General features: G+C 46.0%; 2 protein-coding genes across 4 annotated transcripts in view; both read right to left on the bottom strand.

Annotated features, from left to right (window-relative positions):
- The window catches only part of LOC139548242 (tumor necrosis factor receptor superfamily member 19L-like), a 53,717-nt gene extending 38,151 nt beyond the window's left edge, over positions 1–15,566 (bottom strand). For 2 of the 3 annotated variants that reach the window (XM_071357786.1, XM_071357785.1), the window contains exon 1: positions 15,234–15,562. The gene's annotated coding sequence lies outside the window, so the exon portion shown is untranslated. Of the gene's footprint in view, positions 1–15,233 lie in introns of all 3 variants that reach the window. The other variant, XM_071357784.1, reaches the window with a different exon arrangement.
- Positions 15,567–16,839: 1,273 nt separating this feature from the next.
- The window catches only part of LOC139548241 (rho guanine nucleotide exchange factor 17-like), a 130,112-nt gene continuing 120,576 nt past the window's right edge, over positions 16,840–26,375 (bottom strand). The window contains exons 8-20 of the mRNA XM_071357783.1: positions 26,254–26,363; positions 25,290–25,375; positions 24,681–24,799; positions 24,072–24,279; positions 23,876–23,949; positions 23,492–23,679; positions 22,041–22,285; positions 21,670–21,937; positions 21,457–21,543; positions 21,147–21,363; positions 20,672–20,846; positions 20,104–20,379; positions 16,840–19,997 (exon numbers count right to left, since the gene is read on the bottom strand). Of these exons, the coding sequence (XP_071213884.1) occupies positions 19,792–19,997; positions 20,104–20,379; positions 20,672–20,846; positions 21,147–21,363; positions 21,457–21,543; positions 21,670–21,937; positions 22,041–22,285; positions 23,492–23,679; positions 23,876–23,949; positions 24,072–24,279; positions 24,681–24,799; positions 25,290–25,375; positions 26,254–26,363 (2,259 nt within the window). The 3' untranslated portion in view covers positions 16,840–19,791. The remainder of the gene's footprint in view (positions 19,998–20,103; positions 20,380–20,671; positions 20,847–21,146; positions 21,364–21,456; positions 21,544–21,669; positions 21,938–22,040; positions 22,286–23,491; positions 23,680–23,875; positions 23,950–24,071; positions 24,280–24,680; positions 24,800–25,289; positions 25,376–26,253; positions 26,364–26,375) is intronic.

The raw sequence follows: 26,375 nt of genomic DNA, 5'->3' as shown, positions 1-26,375 counted from the left end.
CAGCCGCACCAATGTGGCGGAGGAAACACTGTACACCTGGCGACCGTGTCAGCGTGCATTGCGCCCGGCCCACCACAGGAGTCGCTAGAGCGCGATGGGACAAGGATATCCCTGGCGGCCAAACCCTCCCTAACCCGGACGAGGCTGGGACAATTGTGCGCCGCCCCATGGGTCTCCCGGTCACGGCCGGCTACGACAGAGCCTGGACTCGAACCCAGAATCTCTAGCGGCACAGCTTCACTGTGATGCAGAGCCTTGGACCACTGCCCCACTCAGGAGGCCCTATCACAAATGTTTTAAAAAACAGGACAAATCTGAGGGGGCACGTGCCCTTGTGCCTCTTATGGGCATGACTCCTATGATGGGAATGATAACCAGCTCTCGGGAATGTTAAATGACTCAATGAGTGTGTGTGTGTGTGTATGTGTGTGTGTGTGTTTATGAGCAGGGGTTTAGTCATGGGTGTTCCAGTCGAGGCAGGTGCTACTTTCCTCATCTCTTCTCCTTTCCTAACTATCAGTTTACCTCCTACAGTTTGTCCACATTTCACACACATATACTTATGCATCATAAACATTTCAGTTGGGTTCAATACCTTTATGAAAAATATGCCGCGTGCGGAAATTCAAGGTCTCAATTTCGTGCTGTGTTGAATGCCATGTCATTACTTGGTGGTTGTTGTGTTTTTCAGACACAGTCATAGTTCGGCAGTTCGCCATCAAACACGGCTGCTGAAATAGTCGCATGAATGACTGAGGCTCCAAACCATCACAGAAAATTCAGTTCTGCCTGGTCTCAAAGCAGCGGAGGCTTGACTGTGTATGTATGTATGTATGTGTATGTGTATGTATGTATGTATGTGTGTGTTTGTGCGTGTGTGTGTGTGTGTGTGTGTGTGTGTGTGTGTGTGTGTGTGCGTGATTAGGTTTGGCTGGAGGTAGCTGTGGCCACATCTTGCTCAGTTTGTCAGCAGTGTGGCTTTTGTCGCTTCTCGTTTTCTAAGATGGCTGCCACTCCTGTGGTCTCTCTTCTGTGGCTTCAGCTGACCCCAGTCCTGAAGAGGACATTCATAAAGTCATGCACTCCCTGACATCTCACACTTTGACCTTGAATGAATAGATGGTTTCACCCTTTCTTCCTTCTCCCCTAGACCCACCACTCTTCATCATATATTAGCCCCTCCCATCTCCTGGATTCACCCAATCAAATGAACAGAAGAGAGCAGAAAAGCCTTTGCTTATAATCACAAATATTTCAGAGGAAATTGAGATGTGGTTCTTCAGGTGTGTGTGTGCTTCTGTGTGTCTATCTTATAGAATTAGAGAACCTAATTCCATTGCCGTGTTTCTGAGCATCTCCTGAAACTTGGAATTCCACTGCGTGTCTAAAACCGAGATCACTCAGATCACTGGGATACAGCTCTCCGGGTTCGGGAATAGTTCCCCATCTGGCTCGTGTCTCAGAGTCTCTGGAATGGTTCCCCATCTGTCTCGTGTCTCAGAGTCTCTGGAATGGTTCCCCATCTGTCTCGTGTCTCAGAGTCTCTGGAATGGTTCCCCATCTGTCTCGTGTCTCAGAGTCTCTGGAATGGTTCCCCATCTGGCTCGTGTCTCAGAGTCTCTGGAATAGTTCCCCATCTGTCTCGTGTCTCAGAGTCTCTGGAATAGTTCCCCATCTGGCTCGTGTCTCAGAGTCTCTGGAATAGTTCCCCATCTGTCTCGTGTCTCAGAGTCTCTGGAATAGTTCCCCATCTGGCTCGTGTCTCAGAGTCTCTGGAATGGTTCCCCATCTGTCTCGTGTCTCAGAGTCTCTGGAATGGTTCCCCATCTGTCTCGTGTCTCAGAGTCTCTGGAATGGTTCCCCATCTGTCTCGTGTCTCAGAGTCTCTGGAATAGTTCCCCATCTGGCTCGTGTCTCAGAGTCTCTGGAATAGTTCCCCATCTGGCTCGTGTCTCAGAGTCTCTGGAATAGTTCCCCATCTGGCTCGTGTCTCAGAGTCTCTGGAATGGTTCCCCATCTGGCTCGTGTCTCAGAGTCTCTGGAATGGTTCTCCATCTGGCTCGTGTCTTAGAGTCTCTGGAATAGTTCCCCATCTGGCTCGTGTCTCTGGAATGGTTCCCCATCTGGCTCGTGTCTCAGAGTCTCTGGAATAGTTCCCCATCTGGCTCGTGTCTCAGAGTCTCTGGAATAGTTCCCCATCTGGCTCGTGTCTCAGAGTCTCTGGAATGGTTCCCCATCTGGCTCGTGTCTCAGAGTCTCTGGAATAGTTCCCCATCTGGCTCGTGTCTCAGAGTCTCTGGAATAGTTCCCCATCTGGCTCGTGTCTCAGAGTCTCTGGAATGGTTCCCCATCTGGCTCGTGTCTCAGAGTCTCTGGAATAGTTCCCCATCTGGCTCGTGTCTCAGAGTCTCTGGAATAGTTCCCCATCTAGCTCGTGTCTCAGAGTCTCTGGAATAGTTCCCCATCTGTCTCGTGTCTCAGAGTCTCTGGAATAGTTCCCCATCTGGCTCGTGTCTCAGAGTCTCTGGAATAGTTCCCCATCTGTCTCGTGTCTCAGAGTCTCTGGAATAGTTCCCCATCTGGCTCGTGTCTCAGAGTCTCTGGAATAGTTCCCCATCTGGCTCGTGTCTCAGAGTCTCTGGAATGGTTCCCCATCTGGCTCGTGTCTCAGAGTCTCTGGAATAGTTCCCCATCTGGCTCGTGTCTCAGAGTCTCTGGAATGGTTCCCCATCTGGCTCGTGTCTCAGAGTCTCTGGAATAGTTCCCCATCTGGCTCGTGTCTCAGAGTCTCTGGAATAGTTCCCCATCTGGCTCGTGTCTCAGAGTCTCTGGAATAGTTCCCCATCTGGCTCGTGTCTCAGAGTCTCTGGAATGGTTCCCCATCTGGCTCGTGTCTCAGAGTCTCTGGAATAGTTCCCAATCTGGCTCGTGTCTCAGAGTCTCTGGAATGGTTCCCCATCTGATCACTAGGACTAGGATATAGCGTTCCAGGTCTGAAATAATTCCCCCTCTGGCTCGTGTCGCAGTCTCTCCTTCAATTACAATGTTCCTGAGCCCTGCGTCCAGTGAACTGGGACCAGGTCGAATTCAGACTCGGGATTGAAGTGGGAATTTCCTTGGCAGGGATATTCTTGGCTGACATTGGGATGGGGACCGCAGTGGCACGGGCCGACTGGATGTGTTCCCAACTGCTCCATTTACCGTATGTACGGCAGGACAGACGGACGGCTCGATTACAGCCCAGCCACACCGCTGTATCCTACACACACACACGCACGCACGCACGCACGCACGCACGCACGCACGCACGCACGCACGCACGCACGCACGCACGCACGCACGCACGCACGCACGCACGCACGCACGCACGCACGCACGCACGCACGCACGCACGCACGCACGCACGCACGCGCGCGCGCGCGCGCACGCACACACACACACACACACACACACACACACACACACACACACACACACACACACACACACACACACACACACACACACACACACACACACACCAAAATGTTTTTAAGTCAGGGCATTAAACATTTTCAAGGTGTGTAGGAGAGTCTGTTGGAGTAACCACAGCTGGGACATTTAATAGCTTGATTGTTGGGTCTCCTCTTTTCTGTCTTTCTGCCTGCCTGTCTCTCTGTCTGCCTGCCTGTCTGTCGAGGCATGCTGGGTGACATCCCTTTCACTCCTTCTCCACCTCCTTTCCCACTATTCTTAACCTCTCCCTTTCACTCCTTCTCCACCTCCTTTCCCACTGTTCTTAACCTCTCCCTTTCACTCCTTCTCCACCTCCTTTCCCACTATTCTTAACCTCTCCCTTTCACTCCTTCTCCACCTCCTTTCCCACTGTTCTTAACCTCTCCCTTTCACTCCTTCTCCACCTCCTTTCCCACTATTCTTAACCTCTCCCTTTCACTCCTTCTCCACCTCCTTTCCCACTGTTCTTAACCTCTCCCTTTCACTCCTTCTCCACCTCCTTTCCCACTGTTCTTAACCTCTCCCTTTCACTCCTTCTCCACCTCCTTTCCCACTGTTCTTAACCTCTCCCTTTCACTCCTTCTCCACTGTTCTTAACCTCTCCCTTTCACTCCTTCTCCACCTCCTTTCCCACTATTCTTAACCTCTCCCTTTCACTCCTTCTCCACCTCCTTTCCCACTGTTCTTAACCTCTCCCTTTCACTCCTTCTCCACCTCCTTTCCCACTGTTCTTAACCTCACCCTTTCTCCTTCTCCTTTCCCACTGTCCCACTTGAGACAGGACATTCACTCAAAGAATTGACAAACTCACAAACCAGTAAGGGGATACAAACTCCCACACAGACACACCCTCGTCTATATCCAGGCCGTGCTTGGCTCACCCCTTCTCCACCAGAAATTATTGGGGTGAACCCCTCTCATTTAGGACCCAGAGTTTTCCCTGGTCAGGTCACAAAGCCCTACACATTACATAACCAGTCCTACCTCAGGCCACTAGCAGGCAGACGGACGGACGGATGGACAGACAGAGTGAGTTATGAAAGACCCTCTCCTCAGCTGCAGTGGGATGGCTCAAGCAGGAATTTGGCCCTTCACAATGGAACTTTCTGCCAAGAATTTGGCCTTCATGATAACATGACTCTCCTCTTCTTGGAGAAAGCTTCAGGAGCAGCCGTGTCTGTGTTCATAGTACACGTGTCTGTGTTCATAGTACACGTGTCTGTGTTCATAGTACACGTGTCTGTGTTCATAGTACACATGTCTGTGTTCATAGTACACGTGTCTGTGTTCATAGTACACGTGTCTGTGTTCATAGTACACGTGTCTGTGTTCATAGTACACGTGTCTGTGTGTCAGAGGTGTGTGTGTGTGTGTGTGTGTGTGTGTGTCAGCAGGGTTAATGCTGATACAGTATGTCCTCCTCCGGTGACATCACAAACACTTTAATCACTGCTGGGCTGTTTGTCTTTTGTGGGCAATGACAGAGGATAGTTTTAAGAGAAATTAAATGCATGTCTAAATTACTGGCTGGCTACAGTCTGTGGCCAGTTAAATGACATCCATAAAATGGATTCACAGTTCTGCACAGGGGCAATCCATGGTTTGCCAAAACACACACAGACAAATACAGTAGATATTACAGATAGACCTAACACACCCAGTAGGCAAGGCATTACAATGATGAAACAATTATGGCATAATTAGTAGGTGACACCTGTGGATAGTGTCAGAGACCAACCGTCAGTTGTTTTTATGTCACCTTTATTTAACCAGGTAGGCCAGTTGAGAACACCTTTATTTAACCAGGTAGGCCAGTTGAGAACACCTTTATTTAACCAGGTAGGCTAGTTGAGAACACCTTTATTTAACCAGGTAGGCCAGTTGAGAACACCTTTATTTAACCAGGTAGGCTAGTTGAGAACACCTTTATTTAACCAGGTAGGCCAGTTGAGAACACCTTTATTTAACCAGGTAGGCCAGTTGAGAACACCTTTATTTAACCAGGTAGGCCAGTTGAGAACACCTTTATTTAACCAGGTAGGCTAGTTGAGAACACCTTTATTTAACCAGGTAGGCTAGTTGAGAACACCTTTATTTAACCAGGTAGGCCAGTTGAGAACACCTTTATTTAACCAGGTAGGCCAGTTGAGAACACCTTTATTTAACCAGGTAGGCCAGTTGAGAACACCTTTATTTAACCAGGTAGGCCAGTTGAGAACACCTTTATTTAACCAGGTAGGCCAGTTGAGAACACCTTTATTTAACCAGGTAGGCCAGTTGAGAACACCTTTATTTAACCAGGTAGGCCAGTTGAGAACACCTTTATTTAACCAGGTAGGCCAGTTGAGAACACCTTTATTTAACCAGGTAGGCCAGTTGAGAACACCTTTATTTAACCAGGTAGGCCAGTTGAGAACACCTTTATTTAACCAGGTAGGCCAGTTGAGAACACCTTTATTTAACCAGGTAGGCCAGTTGAGAACACCTTTATTTAACCAGGTAGGCCAGTTGAGAACACCTTTATTTAACCAGGTAGGATAGTTGAGAACACCTTTATTTAACCAGGTAGGCCAGTTGAGAACACCTTTATTTAACCAGGTAGGCCAGTTGAGAACACCTTTATTTAACCAGGTAGGATAGTTGAGAACACCTTTATTTAACCAGGTAGGCTAGTTGAGAACACCTTTATTTAACCAGGTAGGCTAGTTGAGAACACCTTTATTTAACCAGGTAGGCTAGTTGAGAACACCTTTATTTAACCAGGTAGGATAGTTGAGAACACCTTTATTTAACCAGGTAGGCTAGTTGAGAACACCTTTATTTAACCAGGTAGGCTAGTTGAGAACACCTTTATTTAACCAGGTAGGCCAGTTGAGAACACCTTTATTTAACCAGGTAGGCCAGTTGAGAACACCTTTATTTAACCAGGTAGGCCAGTTGAGAACAAGTTCTCATTTACAACTGTGACCTGGCCAAGATAAACAAAGCTGTGTGACACAAACAACAACACAGAGTTACACATGAAATAAACAAACATACAGTCAATAACACAATAGAAAAGGTCTATATACAGTGTGTGCAAATGGAGTAAGGAGGTAAGGCAATAAATAGGCCATAGTAGCGAAGTAATTACAATTTAGCAAATTAACACCGAAGTGATAGATGTGCAGATGATGATGTGCAAGTAGAAATACTGGTGTGCAAAAGAGCAAAAAAGTAAATAAAAACAATATGGGGATGAGGTAGGTAGTTGGATGGGCTATTTACAGATGGGCTGTGTACAGCTGCAGCGATCGGTAAGCTCTGACAGCTGATGCTTAAAGTTAGTGAGGGAGATAAGTCTCCAACTTCAGCAATTTCTGCAATTCGTTCCAGTCATTGGCAGCAGAGAACTGGAAGGAAAGGCGGCCAAAGTAGGTGTTGGCTTTGGGGATGATCAGTGAGATATACCTGCTGGAGCGTGTGCTACAGGTGGGAGTTTTTATGGTGACCAGTGAGCTGAGATAAGGCGGAGCTTTACCTAGCAAAGACTTATAGATGACCTGGAGCCAGTGGGTCTGTCGACGAATATGTAGCGAGGGCCAGCCAACAAGAGCATACAGGTCGCAGTGGTGGGTGGTATATGGGGCTTTGGTGACAAAACGGATGGCATTATGATAGACTGCATCCAGTTTACTGAGTAGAGTGTTGGAGGGTATTTTGTAAATGACATCGCCGAAGTCGAGGATCGGTAGGATAGTCAGTTTTACGAGGGTATGTTTGGCAGCGTGAGTGAAGGAGGCTTTGTTGCGAAATAGGAAGCCGATTCTAGATTGAATTTTGGATTGGAGATGTTTAATATGAATCTGGAAGTAGAGTTTACAGTCTAGCCAGACACCTAGGTATTTGTAGTTGTCCACATATTCTAAGTCAGAACCGACCAGAGTAGTGATGCTAGTCGGGTGGGCGGGTGCGGGGAGCGATCGGTTGAAAAGCATGCACTAGCGTTTAAGAGCAGTTGGAGGCCATGGAAGGAGTATTGTATGGCATTGATGCTCGTTTGGAGGTTTGTTAACACAGTGTTCAAAGAAGGGCCAGAAGTATACAGAATGGTGTCGTCTGTGTAGAGGTGGATCAAGGAATCACCTGCAGCAAGAGCGACATCGTTGATATATACAGAGAAAAGAGTCGGCCCGAGAATTGAACCCTGTGGTACCCCCATAGAGACTGCCAGAGGTCCGGACAACAGGCCCTCTGATTTGACACACTGAATTCTATCTGAGAAGTAGTTGGTGAACCAGGCGAGGCAGTCATTTGAGAAACCAAGGCTGTTGAGGCTGCCGATAAGAATGCGGTGATTGACAGAGTCGAAAGCCTTGGCCAGGTCGATGGAGACGGCTGCACAGTACTGTCTTTTATCGATGGCGGTTATGATATCGTTTAGGACCTTGAGTGTGGCTGAGGTGCACCAGTGACCAGCTCGGAAACCAGATTGTAAAGCGGAGAAGGTACGGTGGGATTGGAAATGGTCAGTGATCTGTTTGTTAACTTGGCTTTTGAAGAATTTAGAAAAGGCAGGGCAGGATGGATATAGGTCTGTAACCGTTTGGGTCTAGAGTGTCACCCCCTTTGAAGAGGGGGATGACCGAGGCAGCTTTCCAATCTTTAGGAAACTCGGACGATACGAAAGAGAGGTTGAACAGACTGGTAATAGGGATTGCAATGGCGGCGGATAATTTTAGAAAGAGGGTCCAAATTGTCTAGCCCAGCTGATTTGTACGGGTCCAGGTTTTGCAGCTCTTTCAGAACATTTGCTATCTGGATTTGGGTGAAGGAGAATCTGGGGAGGCTTGGGCAAGTAGCTGTGGGGAGTGCGGAGCGGTTGGCCGGGCTAGCCACGAGGAAAGCATGGCCAGCCGTAGAGAAATGCATATTGAAATTCTCGATTATCGTGGATTTATTGGTGGTGACAGTGTTTCCTATCCTCAGTGCAGTGGGCAGCTGGGAAGAGGTGCTCTTATTCTCCATGGACTTTACAGTGTACCAGAACTTTTTGGAGTTAGAGCTACAGAATGCAAATGTCTGTTTGAAAAAGCTAGCCTTTGCTTTCCTAACTCACTGCGTGTATTGGTTCCTGACTTCCCTGAAAAGTTGCATATCGCAGGGACTATTCGATGTTAGTGCAGTCCGCCACAGGATGTTTATCCACTGCTGGGAAACACTGCTGACAGTAACAACGCATCAACAACTAAATCAACAAAAACTATTTATTGTTGATACAACATTGAATTGTTCTCTCTGCAACTGCTTTGGGCTGGTGTCACTGGCCCAAATAGTGTCTTGTACCAAATTCCACTGAAGTGAAGACGATGATAGTGTGGCTCTATAGACATCTACGGTATTAAAGTTATGTCAGATGGCTATAGTAGTACCACAGTAGACTCCATTTAAATATGTTGGAGTCACAGGCATGTCATTCAAGTCCAGTCTAACCTAAACCTATCAATGATAGATGTACACTGAACAAAAAGAGAAACGCAACATGCAACAATTTCAAAGATTTTTACTAAGTTACAGTTCATATAAGGAAATCTGTCAATTTAAATTAATTAATTTGGCCGGCATCTATAGATTTCACATGACTGGGGACACAGATATGCATCTGTTGGTCACAGATATCTTATAAATAAAGGTAGGGATGTGGATCAGAAAACCAGTCAGTATCTGGTGGGACCACTATTTGCCTCACGCAGTGCAACATCTCCTTCCCATAGAGCTGATCAGGCTGTTGATTATGGCCTGTGGAATGTTGTCCCACTCCTCTTCAATGGCTGTGCGAAGGTGCTGGATATCGGCGGGAACTGGAACACGCTGTCGTACACGTCGATCTAGAGCATCCCAAACATACACAATAGGTGACATGGCTGAAGAGTACGCAGGCCATGGAAGAACTGGGACATTTTCAGCTTCCAGGAATTGTGTACAGATCCTTGCGACATGGGGCCGTGCGTTATCATGCTGAAACATGAGGGGATGGTGGTGGATGAATGGCACAACAATAGGCCTCAGGATCTCATCACGGTGTCTCTGTGCCATCAATAAAATGCAATTGTGTTTGTTGTCTGTAGGTTATGCCCACCCATACCATAACCCCACCACCACGGGAACATAAATTCTCTGGCAACAGCTCTGGTGGACATTCCTGCAGTCAGCATGCCAATTGCACGCTACCTCAAAACTTGAGACAACTGTGGCATTATGTTGTGAGACAAAACTGCACATTTTAGAGTGGACTTTCATTGTCCCCAGTACAAGGTGCACCTGTGTAATGATCATGCTGTTTAATCAGTTTCTTGGTATGCCACACCTGTCAGGTGAATGGATTATCTTGGCAAAAGAGCAATGCTCACTAACTGGGATGTAAACAAATGTGTGCACAGAATTTGAGAGAAATAAGCTTTTTGTGGGTATGGAACATTTCTGGGAACTTTTATTTCAGCTCATGAAACATGAGACCAAAACTTTACATGTTGCGTTTATGTTTTTGTTCAGTATATATACAGTGGGGAGAACAAGTATTTGATACACTGCCGATTTTGCAGGTTTTCCTACTTACAAAGCATGTAGAGGTCTGTAATTATTATCATAGGTACACTTCAACTATGAGAGACGGAATCTAAAACAAAAATCCAGAAAATCACATTGTATGATTTTTAAGTAATTAATTTGCATTTTATTGCATGACATAAGTATTTGATACATCAGAAAAGCAGAACTTAATATTTGGTACAGAAACCTTTGTTTGCAATTACAGAGATCATACGTTTCCTGTAGTTCTTGACCAGGTTTGCACACACTGCAGCAGGGATTTTGGCCCACTCCTCCCTACAGATCTTCTCCAGATCCTTCAGGTTTCGGGGCTGTCGCTGGGCAATACGGACTTTCAGCTCCCTCCAAAGATTTTCTATTGGGTTCAGGTCTGGAGACTGGCTAGGCCACTCCAGGACCTTGAGATGCTTCTTACGGAGCCACTCCTTAGTTGCCATGGCTGTGTGCTTCGTGTCGTTGTCATGCTGGAAGACCCAGCCACGACCCATCTTCAATGCTCTTACTGAGGGAAGGAGGTTGTTGGCCAAGATCTCGCGATACATGGCCCCATCCATCCTCCCCTCAATACGGTGCAGTCGTCCTGTCCCCTTTGCAGAAAAGCATCCCCAAAGAATGATGTTTCCACCTCCATGCTTCACGGTTGGGATGGTGTTCTTGGGGTTGTACTCATACTTCTTCTTCCTCCAAACACGGCGAGTGGAGTTAGACCAAAAAGCTCTATTTTTGTCTCATCAGACCACATGACCTTCTCCCATTCCTCCTCTGGATCATCCAGATGGTCATTGGCAAACTTCAGACAGGCCTGGACATGCACTGGCTTAAGCAGGGGGACCTTGCGTGCGCTGCAGGATTTTAATCCATGACGGCGTAGTGTGTTACTAATGGTTTTCTTTGAGACTGTGGTCCCAGCTCTCTTCAGGTCATTGACCAGGTCCTGCCGTGTAGTTCTGGGCTGATCCCTCACCTTCCTCATGATCATTGATGCCCCACGAGGTGAAATCTTGCATGGAGCCCCAGACCGAGGGTGATTGACCGTCATCTTGAACTTCTTCCATTTTCTAATAATTGCGCCAACAGTTGTTTCCTTCTCACCAAGCTGCTTGCCTATTGTCCTGTAGCCCATCCCAGCCTTGTGCAGGTCTACAATTTTATCCCTGATGTCCTTACACAGCTCTCTGGTCTTGGCCATTGTGGAGAGGTTGGAATCTGTTTGATTGTGTGTGGACAGGTGTCTTTTATACAGGTAACGAGTTCAAACAGGTGCAGTTAATACAGGTAATGAGTGGAGAACAGGAGGGCTTCTTAAAGAAAAACTAACAGGTCTGTGAGAGCCGGAATTCTTACTGGTTGGTAGGTGATCAAATACTTATGTCATGCAATAAAATGCAAATTAATTATTTAAAAATCATACAATATGATTTTCTGGATTTTTGTTTTAGATTCCGTCTCTCACAGTTGAAGTGTACCTATGATAAAAATTACAGACCTCTACATGCTTTGTAAGTAGGAAAACCTGCAAAATCGGCAGTGTATCAAATACTTGTTCTCCCCACTGTATATATATATATATATATATATACACACACAGTACCAGTCAAAAGTTTGGACACACCTACTCATTGCAGGGTTTTTCTTTATTTTTACTATTTTCTACATTGTAGAATAATAGTGAAGACATCAAAACTATGAAATAACATATATGGAATCATGTAGTAAGCATAAAAAAAGTGTTAAACAAGTCCAAATATATTTTAGATTCTTCAAAGTAGCCACCCTTTGCCTTGATGACAGCTTTGCACTCTTGGCATTCTCTCAACCAGCTTCATGAGGAATGCTTTTCCAACAGTCTTGAAGGAGTTCCCACAAATGCTGAGCACTTGTTGGCTGCTTTTCGTTCACTTTGCGGTCCAACTCATTCCAAACCATCTCAATTGGGTTGAGGTTGGGTGATTGTGGAGGCCAGGTCATCTGATGCAGCACTCCATCACTCTCCTTCTTGGTCAAATAGCTCTTACACAGCCTGGAGGTGTTTTGGCTCATTGTCCTGTTGAAAAACAAATGATAGTCCCACTAAGCGCAAACCAGATGGGATGGAGTATCACTGCAAAATGCTGTGGTAGCCATGTTGGTAAAGTGTGCCTTGTATTCTAAATAAATCACTGACAGTGTCACCAGCAAAGCACCCTCACATCATTACACCTCCTCCTCCATGCTTCACGGTGGGAACCACACAAAGACATGGCGGTTGGAACCAAAAATCGCAAATTTGGACTCATCAGACCAAAGGACAGATTTCCACCTGTCTAATGTCCATTAGTTGTGTTTCTTGGCAAAAGCAAGTCTCTTCTTATTGGTGTCCTTTACTAGTGGTTTCTTTGCAGCAATTCGCCCATAAAGGCCTGATTCACGCAGTCTCCTCTGAACAGTTGATGTTGAGAAGTGTCTGTTACTTGATCTCTGTGAAGCATTTATTTGGGCTGCAATCTAAGGTGCAGTTAACGCTAATGAATTTATCCTCTGCAGCAGAGAACTCTGGGACTTCCTTTCCTGTGGCGGTCCTCATGAGAGCCAGTTTCATCATATCATGGTTTTTGTGACAGCACTTGAAGAAACTTTCAAAGTCCTGAAATGTTCCGTATTGACTGACCTTCATGTCTTAAAGTAATGATGGACTGTCATTTCGCTTGGCTTGTTTGAGCTGTTCTTGCCATAATATGGACTTGGCCTTTTACCAAATAGGGCTATCTTCTGTATACCCCCCTATCTTGTCACAACACAACTGATTGGCTCAAACGCATTAAGAAGGAAATAAATTGAACAAATTAACTTTTAACAAGGCACACGTGTTAATTGAAATGCATTCCAGGTGACTACCTCGTGAAGCTGGTTGAGAGAATGCCAAGAGTGTGCAAAGCTGTCATCAAGGCAAAGGGTGACTACTTTGAAGAATCTAAAATAGTACATATATTTTGATTTGTTTAACACTTTTTTGGTTACTACATGATTCCATATGTGTTTTTTCATAGTTTTGATGTCTTCACTATTATTTTAAAACGTAGAACATAGTAAAAATCAAGAAAAACCCTTGAATGAGTAAGTGTGTCCAAACTTTTGACTGGTTCTCTTTCTCTGTCATATATATACACACACACTAGTTGATTAACAGGGGGGCTGTTTTGAAGCCACCACACCTCCATCTTGGCACTCCCCCAACATTGTAAAAATATTCTGGAAGCTATAGAAAGTCATTTATGTATTAAGGTGGCTGTAATTTAATAAATGTGGCAAAAACAAATGTAAACATTAATACGTTTACATTATATTATGTTAGCTAAACATAAAAAAATAAAAAATAAAAAATATTTTCTTAGAGTATAATTTTTTGAAGATTCAAATTTTACTGTCCCCACTACAGCAACAAAAATGGTTAAATACATGTAATTTTGTCCATGAAGCAAATATTGGAATTATACAGTACTTGAAATAATATAGAATTCCATTGATTCCTATGGAGGGCTGCATCTTCTGAGGAGTGCCAATATGGCAGACCGGTGGCTTCAAAGCCTCTCATTGGCCAATACATCGCAACAGCAATCCAGGGATTATACATCATTATAAACTGGGTGGTTCGAGCCCTGAATGCTGATTGACTGACAGCTGTTGTTTATCAGACCATATACCACGGGTATGACAAAACATTTGTTTTTACTGTTCTAATTACGTTGGTAACTAGTTTATAATAGCAATAAGGCACCTCTGGGGTTTGTGGTATATTGCCAATATACCACGGCTAAGGGCTGTGTCCAGGCACTCCATGTTGCGTCCTGCGTAAGAACAGCCTTTAGCCGTGGTATATTGGCCATATAACACACCCCCTCAGCCCTTGCTTAATTGAAACCTACCTGTGGATTTATTTATTTTCGGGCTGTGATACCAACCCGTAGTGACAAAAAGTCTATCCACTGTCGTCATCACTAGTTACCACAGCCTCAAAGTAATAAACCCCGCCTATTTCTATAATTTATCTTCTTAAAATGTGATTTTAAACCTAACCTTAACCACACTGCTAACTTTATGCATAACCCTGACCTTAAACCAAAAAGCAAATTAAAATATTTACGATATAGTCAATTATGACCGAATGGCAGTTGTCATTAGCGGAAACCCTGAAGGTTCCGTGATTAATTAGCTACAGTGAAGTCATCACGCACACAAGCGCGGCAGTGCGTGGTGGATCGCGAGGGGAGGCGTGCGCCACAGATAGGCGATAGTTTAAAAGACCTTAGTTACAATGTAACGGATCACATCTCACGTAAAACGTGTCCCTCACAGACTATCCGGATACTTTAGAAGTGAGTTGAGAAAATTTGACAGAAGAACCTCTCTCTAAGTTTTGATAACTTTCTAACTATGAACATCTATGTTTATTGTGCCCTAATAACAGGTTATACAATTTTCATGATGTTTTATGGATATAGCCCAGCCTTGGCTACTGCTCAAGTTCATCTAGGCTATATGCGACACATGAGTCATAAAGACATGGCATCATGCGCTGTCCATATTTCCACTCGCCATGAGACATTGTAGCATTGCTGACGAGGGAACAGCATTGCCTTCTGTGGCTAAGGTGATGCATCTCTCTAAATGCGACAATTACTTTCATTTTACTATCCCACAGACAGAGCAACACAATACACATACACCACCAAAATATGTTACAATAGCCTATCCGAAACATGGACTTCACAACACAATAATGACATTAGGAAAAACTTGAACACAAGCATTAACTCGTGGTGACATCGTTTCAGTGAATATAACCAAACAAAGTGGTACATATACATCCCATCCTTATAGATCTCCAAAAGTATAGCCTATTAACAAAATGGGGGAAACGATTGCATGCTATAGCAAGATATTAAAACACCACAACTCCAATTCAATTTAATCGGAAGTGAACCATCTTCATTGTAAGAACAAGCCTAGCTATACCTTTACAAGCCTAGCTATACCTTTACAAGCCTAGCTATACCTTTATAGAACCTTATAAAACGTTCAAAAAGCTGTCAAACCAATAGCAGAAGAGACAGACAAAACGAGGCTCTAACATGAAACAAGCAAAATCATAAACTAAAAGTTTATACACTTACCAGATTGGTGGTTAAATAGGGTTAAATCAGTGGTCTGGGACGATCATTGTCAGATATTCGCGTACGCTGTATATATACAAGGGTTGTTTTAGAAACATACAGATAAAATGCCGGTAGGAAGTAGGCCTACACCTCGCGAGTTCTCTGATCCAGAAATTTAAATACGGTAATGTCGCTTGGTGAGTTTACAGGCAGCTACGTCACCGGCTGAAACCCGTGTGGCGCGCGCGGGCCCCCTTATTTCCCCCCTCTTTTCTTTCCGCGCGCCTCCTCTGCTGCTGAACTCATCACGAGTCAATGCGGGGAATCCACGCGCACCGGGACAGCATCGGCGGTGCGTTAACGGGACCGGGAGCCATCTGTCGGGATTCATCCGCCTCGCCTCTTAGCAGCCTGCTCGTGCATCATCAGGGCGTCAAAAGCTTTGCTATGATGACAGAGGCAGGCATACATATTTTATACACACCTGACCACCTAACTTTACTAACTTGGCCTATAGGCTGCTTGTACTAGACTACTAAATGACTCGATAAAAGATAAAGAATGTCTTTGCCATAACTTATGCAAAATCAACACATCAAAGTTGAAAATGTATGACAGAATCAAGACTGCATGTATTTTAATGGGGTTAGCCTATGCAAAAATAATGCTGTACATGACACTGGGCCTTATATAAAGCAAAGAGCCTGTAATGACATCATCATCAACATAGAGGGTTTAGATAATGGTTACTTAAAAGGATGGGATACAAATTCACTGTCCTCATTCTCTTTCCCTCCATGATTGAGATTCAATTCACTCCCTCTCTCAACCTGCAGATGCAGCATTTAGAAAAATAGCCTGAAATAGAATTAGCCTTCTCTCACTCACACACACAACGTCTCAAAGATAATCTTCTGATAAAGCTAACTTTATTCTATTTACAGTAGATAATTGTGAAAACCTAACACTGAAATGTTCCACTGGTCTGACTGTGTGAGTCTGACACACTATCAAAATCCCATTCTTCTGGCAGACAGGAGGTCTATTGTGCAACACGTCTCAATCAGTCGTGTGTCTTCATTCATTGAGTGTGTGAGCGTAGACATTCATTCCCAGCCCCCTCGTACTAACACACAAATGCAGGTCATTTATCAGAGCATTTCACTTTGCTGTGTGTATGTGTGTGTGTGTGTGTGTGTGAGATAATGGTTCATCCAGGGATCTTCCAGTACTATACATTGTGTTGGTACAGAGAACTTACAGTCACTGTGGTGCTGTTAGGGTCACGGGTGGGATCTGAACCTTTGGGAATTCCCTCTTGCTCAGAGGGTGACAGAGTTTTAGGCCACAGGCAGGGCTACCTCATTATGAGAGTGCAAGTCCTCACCTCTCCTACAATAACTCCTGTACTGATGCAGTCTTGCCTGAGATCTTGAGTTAGAAGTTAGATCCCATAGATAGGGTCCAGAGTTGTTCCTGGCCAAGTCCATGAATCAGTATTCTTCACTCCTGGCTCTGGAAAACTACAGGGTGTGCAGACAGACAGACAGACATACAGACAGACACAGACAGACAGGATACATCCCAACTCCCAGCGGCGGTAAGAACTGCTACAGACACCTGGTAGTCTGGCACCAGTGAAATTATTTAATTCCAAAGAAGAACCCGAAGTGACGAAACAGAAACAGCTACAGGAAGAAAACGTAACCATGACAACTGAAGTATAACCATAGACGCCGTTTCCTTTCTCTTGTTGTCATTTTGTGGCAGTTATAATTTAAACGTGACTGACAGCGCATGCCAGAGGAGAAAAAACACACACAAGTATATAAAAATATGCCATTAGATTCATATCAACAATTGAGGACAGTGGGTGCACTATTTACAGAAAAAACGGCAATATATACCAATATTTACATTACACAATAGACTTCTTTCACAAACTGGCAGAAGGGTTACTGAAATTTACTAGGATGGCAGCATAAACTTATTATGACGGTTAGAAGTAGTGTGAATGGTAAATTCTGAATGTCTTTGCCACAGTGATATCCTACTCAATTCTGTTACTTGATTAACATGAAAGCTAACATGCTTCATATTCTACAATGTAGTGTTTATAAATGTCGTATGCAGTTACTGTGAAAACAGAGGCGGGTGGGGGGGACCATGGAAATATAATGGGTAGAAAAAATCCACATGGTTCCACACAGTCTACCCAATGTGACAACACAACAACGTGGACAGAATAACCAACAATTATTCCACACTTGGCTAAAGTACAGAGCACTTAACACTTAACATACGTCTACACAGAGACAGGCTACTCCACTAACACACCTCTACACAGAGACAGGCTGCTCCACTAACACACCTCTACACAGAGACAGGATGCTCCACTAACACACCTCTACACAGAGACAGGCTGCTCCACTAACACACCTCTACACAGAGACAGGCTGCTCCACTAACACACCTCTACACAGAGACAGGCTGCTCCACTAACACACCTCTACACAGAGGCAGGCTGCTCCACTAACACACCTCTACACAGAGACAGGCTGCTCCACTAACATACCTCTACACAGAGACAGGCTGCTCCACTAACACACCTCTACACAGAGACAGGCTGCTCCACTAACACACCTCTACACAGAGACAGGCTGCTCCACTAACACACCTCTACACAGAGACAGGCTGCTCCACTAACATACCTCTACACAGAGACAGGCTGCTCCACTAACACACCTCTACACAGAGACAGGCTGCTCCACTAACACACCTCTACACAGAGACAGGCTGCTCCACTAACACACCTCTACACAGAGACAGGCTGCTCCACTAACACACCTCTACACAGAGACAGGCTGCTCCACTAACACACCTCTACACAGAGACACAGCTAGCAGCAGTTGAGTATCAAAGGACCAGGTTATCCGATTATATTTACATTTTAGTCATTTAGACTTATTATCTCTTAACCAGAGCGACTTACAGGAGCAATTAGAGTTGTGCCTTGCTCAAGGGCACATTGTCAGTTTTTTTTCACCTAGTCGCCACGGGGATTCAAACCAGCGCCCTTTCGGTTACTCGCCCAAGGCTCTTAACCGCTAGGCTATCTGTCGCGTCTGATTATCGGTTAGCCTCTTCATTGGCTCACAGTGGGGGAATTAGCCTAATGCTAATGCATTCGGTTGGAGTGGTTGAAGGTGACCCAGATAGTTTTCAGGGCAGTTCTCGTGGCTTGGAGACATTAAACACTATCACCACTTGAGCCTGAACTTCAGGACACTGGTTTGTGTGTGTGTATGTGTGTGTATATATGTGTTGTTTTATAGGCTTTTGTGTGTGTGCGTGTGTGTGTGTGTGTGTCAGAGCTCTTGTAAATCACAATCTCTTAGAGGCAAAGAAAGAGAGAAAAAGACATCTATAAATTAAGCGCTGTAAAAAATACAAAGCTCAAATCAAAAACATAAATACTGTACAAACATATCTCTACTACGACCTCGAAAAGAAATGTTTTAAAACACACTTCACTGTAGTGGTGCGATGCTGCTTCAGCTCTTTTAAAATACAACAAATCTTTAAAATAATAACAAACACAAAAGTGATTAAGGTGAGAAAGAGGTGTATGTATGAGTGAGACATAGGCTACGGAGAGACGAGCTGTGTTTTGTCAAACGAGTGAAGAAAGTGTGTGTGTTTGTGTATAGTTTTAGTAGGTACCCTTGCCATATATTGCACATTGGTTACTTTTATAATGTTACTCTTTAGTCTCCTTCACTCCCTTTTCCATCCCTTTCTCCTCTCCTCCCTAGGATGGAGTGTCCGCATGGTGTGGGCCGAAAAGAGGAATCCAAAGATGGATGTTTGACCCCAGTCCTCAGGCCCTTCTTCAAACTCCTTGTTCCATTGTTACTTCCGTCAGTCCATCAGTCGGCTTGTTGCAGAGTTCACAATCCCCTTCCCATCACTCGCCTTTCACCATGTCTGCCTCAATCTCTCTCTCTCTTCTTATCCTTCACCTGATCGGTCTGTCCTCATCCACACTCTCTCTACTGTCTCTCCCTCTCTATTTCCTTCTCTCTTTCTTTCTTGCTTTCCCTCCATATCCTTCATCTAATCTCTCTTCTTCATCTCCCTCTCCCAATATCTCTCTCTCTCTTGTTCCCTCTAAGTAAAGTCTGTAGAGTTTCATTATGACACGAAGTCCACAGACTGAGCAATACAAGTGGAGGGTGATTCACGCCGAAACACCAAGCACACACCACTCAGCGATTAACAACACACACAGTTGCATCGGAACAAACTAAAACAACAGAAACCTGGTTTAAAGTGAGCCTGTAGTTTTTCAGTCTGGGCTAACAACACCCATGCACAGAGAGATCAGAAGATTGAGCAAAGGACAAAAAAAACTGGACCTAATAAAAGGGGGGAGGGGTTTAAAGAGGAGGGCGGGGTTTGTGTGCAGTTTCAGCTGAGGGTGGGGTTTAAAGGGGTCGGGGGACTCTCCAAGGCAGTACTGTATGTTGCTGGTGCTTAGAGGGTGGGCTTTAATAAACGGGCCCGGCTGATTGGCTCAGACCCTCCACAGCAGTAAGTGGTTGGTGCTGTCGTCCCGCCCCACTGTCTCACTGCTGCTATTGGTCAGCCGGAAGTCCTCGTAGCCGTCGCCACCTGAGATCACCAGCTGATTGGTTTTGACGGGCAGGAGGGCGGAGGCTCGTCGGTGAGAGGAGTCCCGCCTCTGCAGACCCCCATTACCCCCGTCAACACCACTCTGGGCTGGAAACAAAGGAGTTCAAAGGTCATAAATATGGAAGTATCCATTTAAACATTGTGTGACAAATGTGTTTGTAAGAAATAATGGTGCTTGAAGTGACGTGGTTACCTGTGGTATCGGCGGGCAGGGGGAAGTTGACGTCGAAGCCTTCAGGTAGTTCTATGGAGGTGAGGAACCTCACATGGCCAGTGTGTCCGTGAGCAGAGCCCATGGGGGTCAGAGGTGACCGCAGCGTCCCTGACACTGTCCCAGAGCTGACGGCTGGGATAGACAGGGTCAGGACCACCCCTGCACTGGTCCCGATCCACAGCAGGTCCTTACAGGCCAGGAGAGCTGTGATCCTCAGACACGCTGCCTTGTGTTGCCGGATGATCGCATCTGAACCTGGGGAGGAGAATGGTGGAGGGTAAGGTGAGAGGGAGAGGAAGGCCAGAGAGAGGAAGGCCAGAGAGAGAAAGGCCAGAGAGAGAAAGGCCAGAGAGAGAAAGGCCAGAGAGAGAAAGGCCAGAGAGAGAGAGAGAGAGAGAGGAGTGCTTTCTGGTGCTGCCATCTACTGGTTAAGAGATGTAATGTGCTGAATTAATTTGTGTGGTGTGTGTGTGTATTTTAACTGCCGTCGTTAAGGCAGTAAAGGTCTACGATGTTTTGGACACTTATGGTGTGTGCTCGGTGTTACCTGCAAGCATCTTGTGCACGGCGGGAGCCACGTCCACCTCCGTCAGACTTTCCCAGGTCTGGGCGTGGTAAAGTCTGATCTGGGCACTACCCTGGAGCGCCAGCCACACCCCCTGGCCGTAGCTCACCATGCAGGTAACACACCTACTGCTGTCTGTGCCCACCTGGAACCAGTGCTGCAGGGGAGAGAGAGAGATTACAACCACCCATCAGGTAGCCCAGTGGTTAGAGCGTTGGACTAGTAACCGAAAGGTTGCAAGATCGAATCCCTGAGCCGACGAGGTAAAAATCTGTCGTTCTGAACAAGGCAGTTAACCCACTGTTCCCTGGTAGGCAGTCATTGTAAATAAGAATGTGTTCTTAACTGACTTGCCTTGTTAAATAAAGGTAAAATAATAAAAATAATAAAAATCAGTCCATCCATTCATTCACCCATCCATCCATCCACCAATCTTGTGACTGTAATGTGATCATACCTCTTGCACCAGTGTGGTTGTGTTGACGATGAGAACGCGGTTCTGTGAACCACACCACAGCTTCCCTCCGACCGGGACCATCTTAGTGACAGGACTACCGGGCGTGCCCAGACTCAACGTCTGAGATGACTGGGCGTCCCAGAAACTCCCCGCCTCCCTCTGGTAGACGATCACATCTCCGTTGGCCAGGGACACAAACACCTTGTTGTCCAGGTAGCTGAGAGAAGAGAGGGAGGAGATTGTCAGACACTGAAGTAGTGAATCACCAGATAAAGTGGAAGACTTGTACCATGAAAGCAGCCGGACTCACAGAACACACAGGATGGGGGCAGAGTGCTGCATCTTCAAGCTGTTCCTACGGTTACGGATGTTGTCTGATGACTGGTACACGTGGATACTGACAGAGAGAGTTCAAAACACTGAGTTAGGATTTCAACGTGTGTGTGTGTGTGTGTGTGTCTGTGTGTGTGTATGTGTCTGTGTGTGTGTGTGTGTGTCTGTGTGTGTGTGTGTGTGTGTTTACCATCCGTCCTCTGTGCCCAGCCACACAGAGCTCTGGTAAGCCTCCGGGTCAATGCTGAGCAGATCTTCCAGACTGGCTCTAGTGAATGATCCCCGGGAGGAGCGGCGCATGGCTCTCCCGTCCATGGGGCTCTCGCTGTGGGGTCGACCTCTTCCACCCACCCCGGGCCTGCCTGGAGCTCCATAAGGACTGGCCTCTGGGTAGCCCTGCTCCTCCTCACTACTGGTGGTCTCTGTAGCCATGTCCTTAGAACCAGACCCCTCCTCATCTAGGACAGGGGGACAGTCAGGGTGTTTGTGTACATAGTCGTTACCAGGGCTGGATGAATGGATGGCTTTTGTGTGTGTGTGTGTGTGTGTGTGTGTACTCACTGCCATAGCTGGACGACACAGTAGAGTGACTGGCTTGGCTCTGCAGAGTGGAGGAGGGGCTAGGAGAATCTTCATCGTCCGTGTCATCACTGTCAAACGGAACTAACTCTGGCCCCGCCCCTGAAGGGGGCTCGGTCAGCTGCAGCGACGAATGAGAAATGGAGATGTGTAGCTGCTGCTGCTGGGATGGGGTGGAGTCAACAGCCACACGGGGAGGGGCAGGGAAGGGGTCCACTCCACGTTCCCTAGGAGACACAGGTTGTAGGACGCTGATTGGTTAGAAGTCAGTAACGTTAGCATTACAAGCATTGCAGGACATCAACAGTAAAGACTGATATGTGTGTGTTTGTACCCTATGCTCTGTGTCCCAACCTCCCCTTGACTACAGGGACTGATATGTGTGTGTTTGTACACTATGCTCTGTGTACCAACCTCCCCTTGAGTCCAGGGACTGATATGTGTGTGTTTGTACACTATGCTCTGTGTCCCAACCTCCCATGAGTCCAGGGACTGATACGTGTGTGTTTGTACACTATGCTCTGTGTCCCAACCTCCCCTTGACTACAGGGACTGATATGTGTGTGTTTGTACACTATGCTCTGTGTACCAACCTCCCCTTGACTACAGGGACTGATATGTGTGTGTTTGTACACTATGCTCTGTGTACCAACCTCCCCTTGACTACAGCGACTGATATGTGTGTGTTTGTACACTATGCTCTGTGTCCCAACCTCCCCTTGACTACAGGGACTGAAATGTGTGTGTTTGTACACTATGCTCTGTGTCCCAACCTCCCCTTGACTACAGGGACTGATATGTGTGTGTTTGTACACTATGCTCTGTGTCCCAACCTCCCCTTGACTACAGGGACTGATATGTGTGTGTTTGTACACTATGCTCTGTGTACCAACCTCCCCTTGACTACAGGGACTGATATGTGTGTGTTTGTACACTATGCTCTGTGTCCCAACCTCCCCTTGACTACATGGACTGATATGTGTGTGTTTGTACACTATGCTCTGTGTCCCAACCTCCCCTTGACTACAGGGACTGATATGTGTGTGTTTGTACACTATGCTCTGTGTCCCAACCTCCCCTTGACTACAGGGACTGATATGTGTGTGTTTGTACACTATGCTCTGTGTCCCAACCTCCCCTTGACTACAGCGACTGATATGTGTGTGTTTGTACACTATGCTCTGTGTCCCAACCTCCCCTTGACTACAGGGACTGATATGTGTGTGTTTGTACACTATGCTCTGTGTACCAACCTCCCCTTGAGTCCAGGGACTGATATGTGTGTGTTTGTACACTATGCTCTGTGTACCAACCTCCCCTTGAGTCCAGGGACTGATATGTGTGTGTTTGTACACTATGCTCTGTGTCCCAACCTCCCCTTGAGTCCAGGGACTGATATGTGTGTGTTTGTACACTATGCTCTGTGTACCAACCTCCCCTTGAGTCCAGGGACTGCGGCAATGCAGATGATTCTAGCAGAGCAGACAGCGATACAGGCCTCTACAGTGGGCTGGTCTCTGATGTTGAGCAGACACACCTGGCCCACGTAACCATCACTGTTACACACCCACACCTCACTGCTGCTCTCTGGACAACTGTGGCTGGGGGAGGCACAGGAGAACTGGGGAGGGAGGCACAGGGCAGGATAGAAGGGAAAGGACTATGAATACTTAAGTAGGCGTGTTCTCCATCACAAAACCCTAAGCTTTACCGTAGACATTCAGAATGGCCAGGTAACCATGTCACATCACCAGGGTCGGGTTCAATTCTAATTGAGCACAATCCTGCACCCAACAGGGCAGGCTGGTCCCTCTCACCTGCATCCCACTACGAGTCTTCATAATGGGGATAGCCTTCAGGAACTCTGGGTCCCACTGGTCCTTATTCATTGCTACACACACACACACACAGGACAAAGGAAGTGCGAAATGGAGGTTATTAACTTAGAGTTTAATCTCAAGAGAAAGACAAGTGAACTATACAATGTTAAATAACAAACGTGTTTCCTCATACCCAGTTGCTTCTTGGCATCTTCGAAGGCCTGTTGGAAGTTGCTGCGTGTGTCTGGGGAGCTGAACTCGAACACGAAACTGGTTTCTGCCGAGGCGGTGGTCAGCTCCAGCTTGGTGGGCAGGAAGGTCATACTGAAGGCTAGAGACTGTTTCTCTGCAAGCTCCCTGTGGACCGCCACCATCAGGTCCTTTATCACATCATCCAGAGACTGAGGAGAGAGAGAGAGGGAGGGAGGGAGGGAAAGAGAGAGAGAGAGGGAGGGAAAGAGAGGGAGAGAGAGAGAGAGAGGGAGGGAAAGAGAGAGAGAGGGAAAGAGGGAGGGAAAGAGAGAGAGAGGGAAAGAGAGAGAGAGAGAGGGAGGGAGGGAGGGAGGGAGGGAGGGAGGGAGGGAGGGAGGGAGGGAGGGAGGGAGGGAGGGAGGGAGAGAGAGAGAGGGAGGGAGGGAGAGAGAGAGGGAGAGAGGGAGAGAGAGAGGGAGAGAGGGAGAAATTCGGTTTGTTAAAGGAGGTTTCTCAGAGAGAGAGAGACAGAGACAGAGAGAGAGACAGAGACAGAGGAACTAGATGTAATTGTGTATGAGATTTGCTAGATGTGAGGCGTGTGTGTTACCTGGTGAGGGAAGCTGAGAGTCTCTGATAGTTTGCTGATGTGTCCCAGTGTACTCAGGTCCTCGTCCAGTCGACCAATCATCTTCTGGATGGTCTCTTTGTTGGTTGCCTGGGAGGGGCCTTACATACAGGAAAAGAGATGATGACATCTGACCTCTGATACTCACAGGAAACTACACATCTCATGAGCACTGTGATACAGGAAGAACTACAGTATCATCTCAGACACATATAAACTACACATCCCATGAGCACTGTGATACAGGAAAAACTACAGTATAATCTCAGACACATATAAACTACACATCCCATGAGCACTGGGATGCAGGAAGAAATACAGTAGAATCTCAGATATATATAAAAATAAAAATTTAAAATTGTATTTGTCACATGAGTCGAATACCTTACCGTGAAATGCTTAACCAACAATGCAGTTTTAAGAAAATAGAGTTAAGAAAATATTTACAAAATAAACAAAAAAATGTAAATACATGAAGGTAATTTCAGACTATAAACTACACATTCCATGAGCACTGGGATACAGGAAGAACTACAGTATAATCACAGATACATATAAACTACACATCCCATGAGCCCTCAGGAGACTTACTTTTCACTATCTCCACATCCTCTAGTGGAAGTTTCCACAGGAACTTATATTTACTGGAAGTGTCGATCACACTGGCAGCAGAGTACCTGGAAGAGGGGGAGATAGAAAGATGAGAGGACAGGGAGAAAAAACGGAGTTATTTCTGTGTACGATGCAGAAAGCGTAATGTGTTTCAGGCAACACCAGGGGGCAGCAAGACAGTCTCCTTTTATTTAACACTCAAAGTATGGGGTGAACCCATAGAGAATGATAGAGGCCTCTAGTAGCCAAAAATACTTATTAGTATGGGCAGCGCCCTATCTATCTCTATGGTTCGGTTTCGACTACTACAGTCTTGCTTCAGTACTGCAGTTTAACTGAAGTCCGACCCAGAAAGTCAGTTTCCATAGACGGCCCCATAGAGAAGTCCCGATTTGAAAATTCCTTTAGTCATCATTTTTGTGCACAAAACATCCATTGAATTATTCAAATAACTGTCGCTGAGGCCGATTTTTTTTCATCCCAAAGATATTAACACTTTATATTCATCCAATGTCTGTCATGTTTCTGGACGACGTGGTGAGCTGCTCGTGTGCACAGTCAGTCTAGTACGCATGTGAAGTCGGGCTGTGTAAACAGAATGTAACCCGGATATAGACGGTCCACATATCGGCGTATACGAATGGGAGTAGATTACGTTGAAAACAAAAAGGTCTCTAGTTCTTTTATACCTCAATGTGGGAAACGTAGGGTTTAGGTTAGGGACCTAACATTAAACCATACAGTCTCTACTCATCAAATAGGGATTCCCAGGAGGGTTGTTAGTGAGTGGAGTGGAAAAATACAAGATGGACAAAAATGTCTGTTGTCATTCTATATAGTGACTCAGAAGGTCAAGCAGCTACATTGCAGGTGTGTGTGTGTGTGTGTGTGTGTGTGTGTGTGTGTGTGTGTGTGTGTGTGTGTGTGTGTGTGTGAGGCTCACAGGCTCATGGAGCTGCGTCTCAGGGATCCAGACTTCCTCTTTAGGGTGGTGCAGATGAGCAGATCACTGAAGAGAAAGAGAGAGCGGTCTTTCTTACCCCCCACGGTCTTCTGCAGAGTGAG

Source organism: Salvelinus alpinus, chromosome 21 (assembly GCF_045679555.1).
Source record: "Salvelinus alpinus chromosome 21, SLU_Salpinus.1, whole genome shotgun sequence".
NCBI classification, from domain to species: Eukaryota; Metazoa; Chordata; class Actinopteri; order Salmoniformes; family Salmonidae; genus Salvelinus; species Salvelinus alpinus.
Note: the sequence above shows the minus strand (reverse complement) of the source record. Positions and strands in the feature narration are given on the sequence as shown.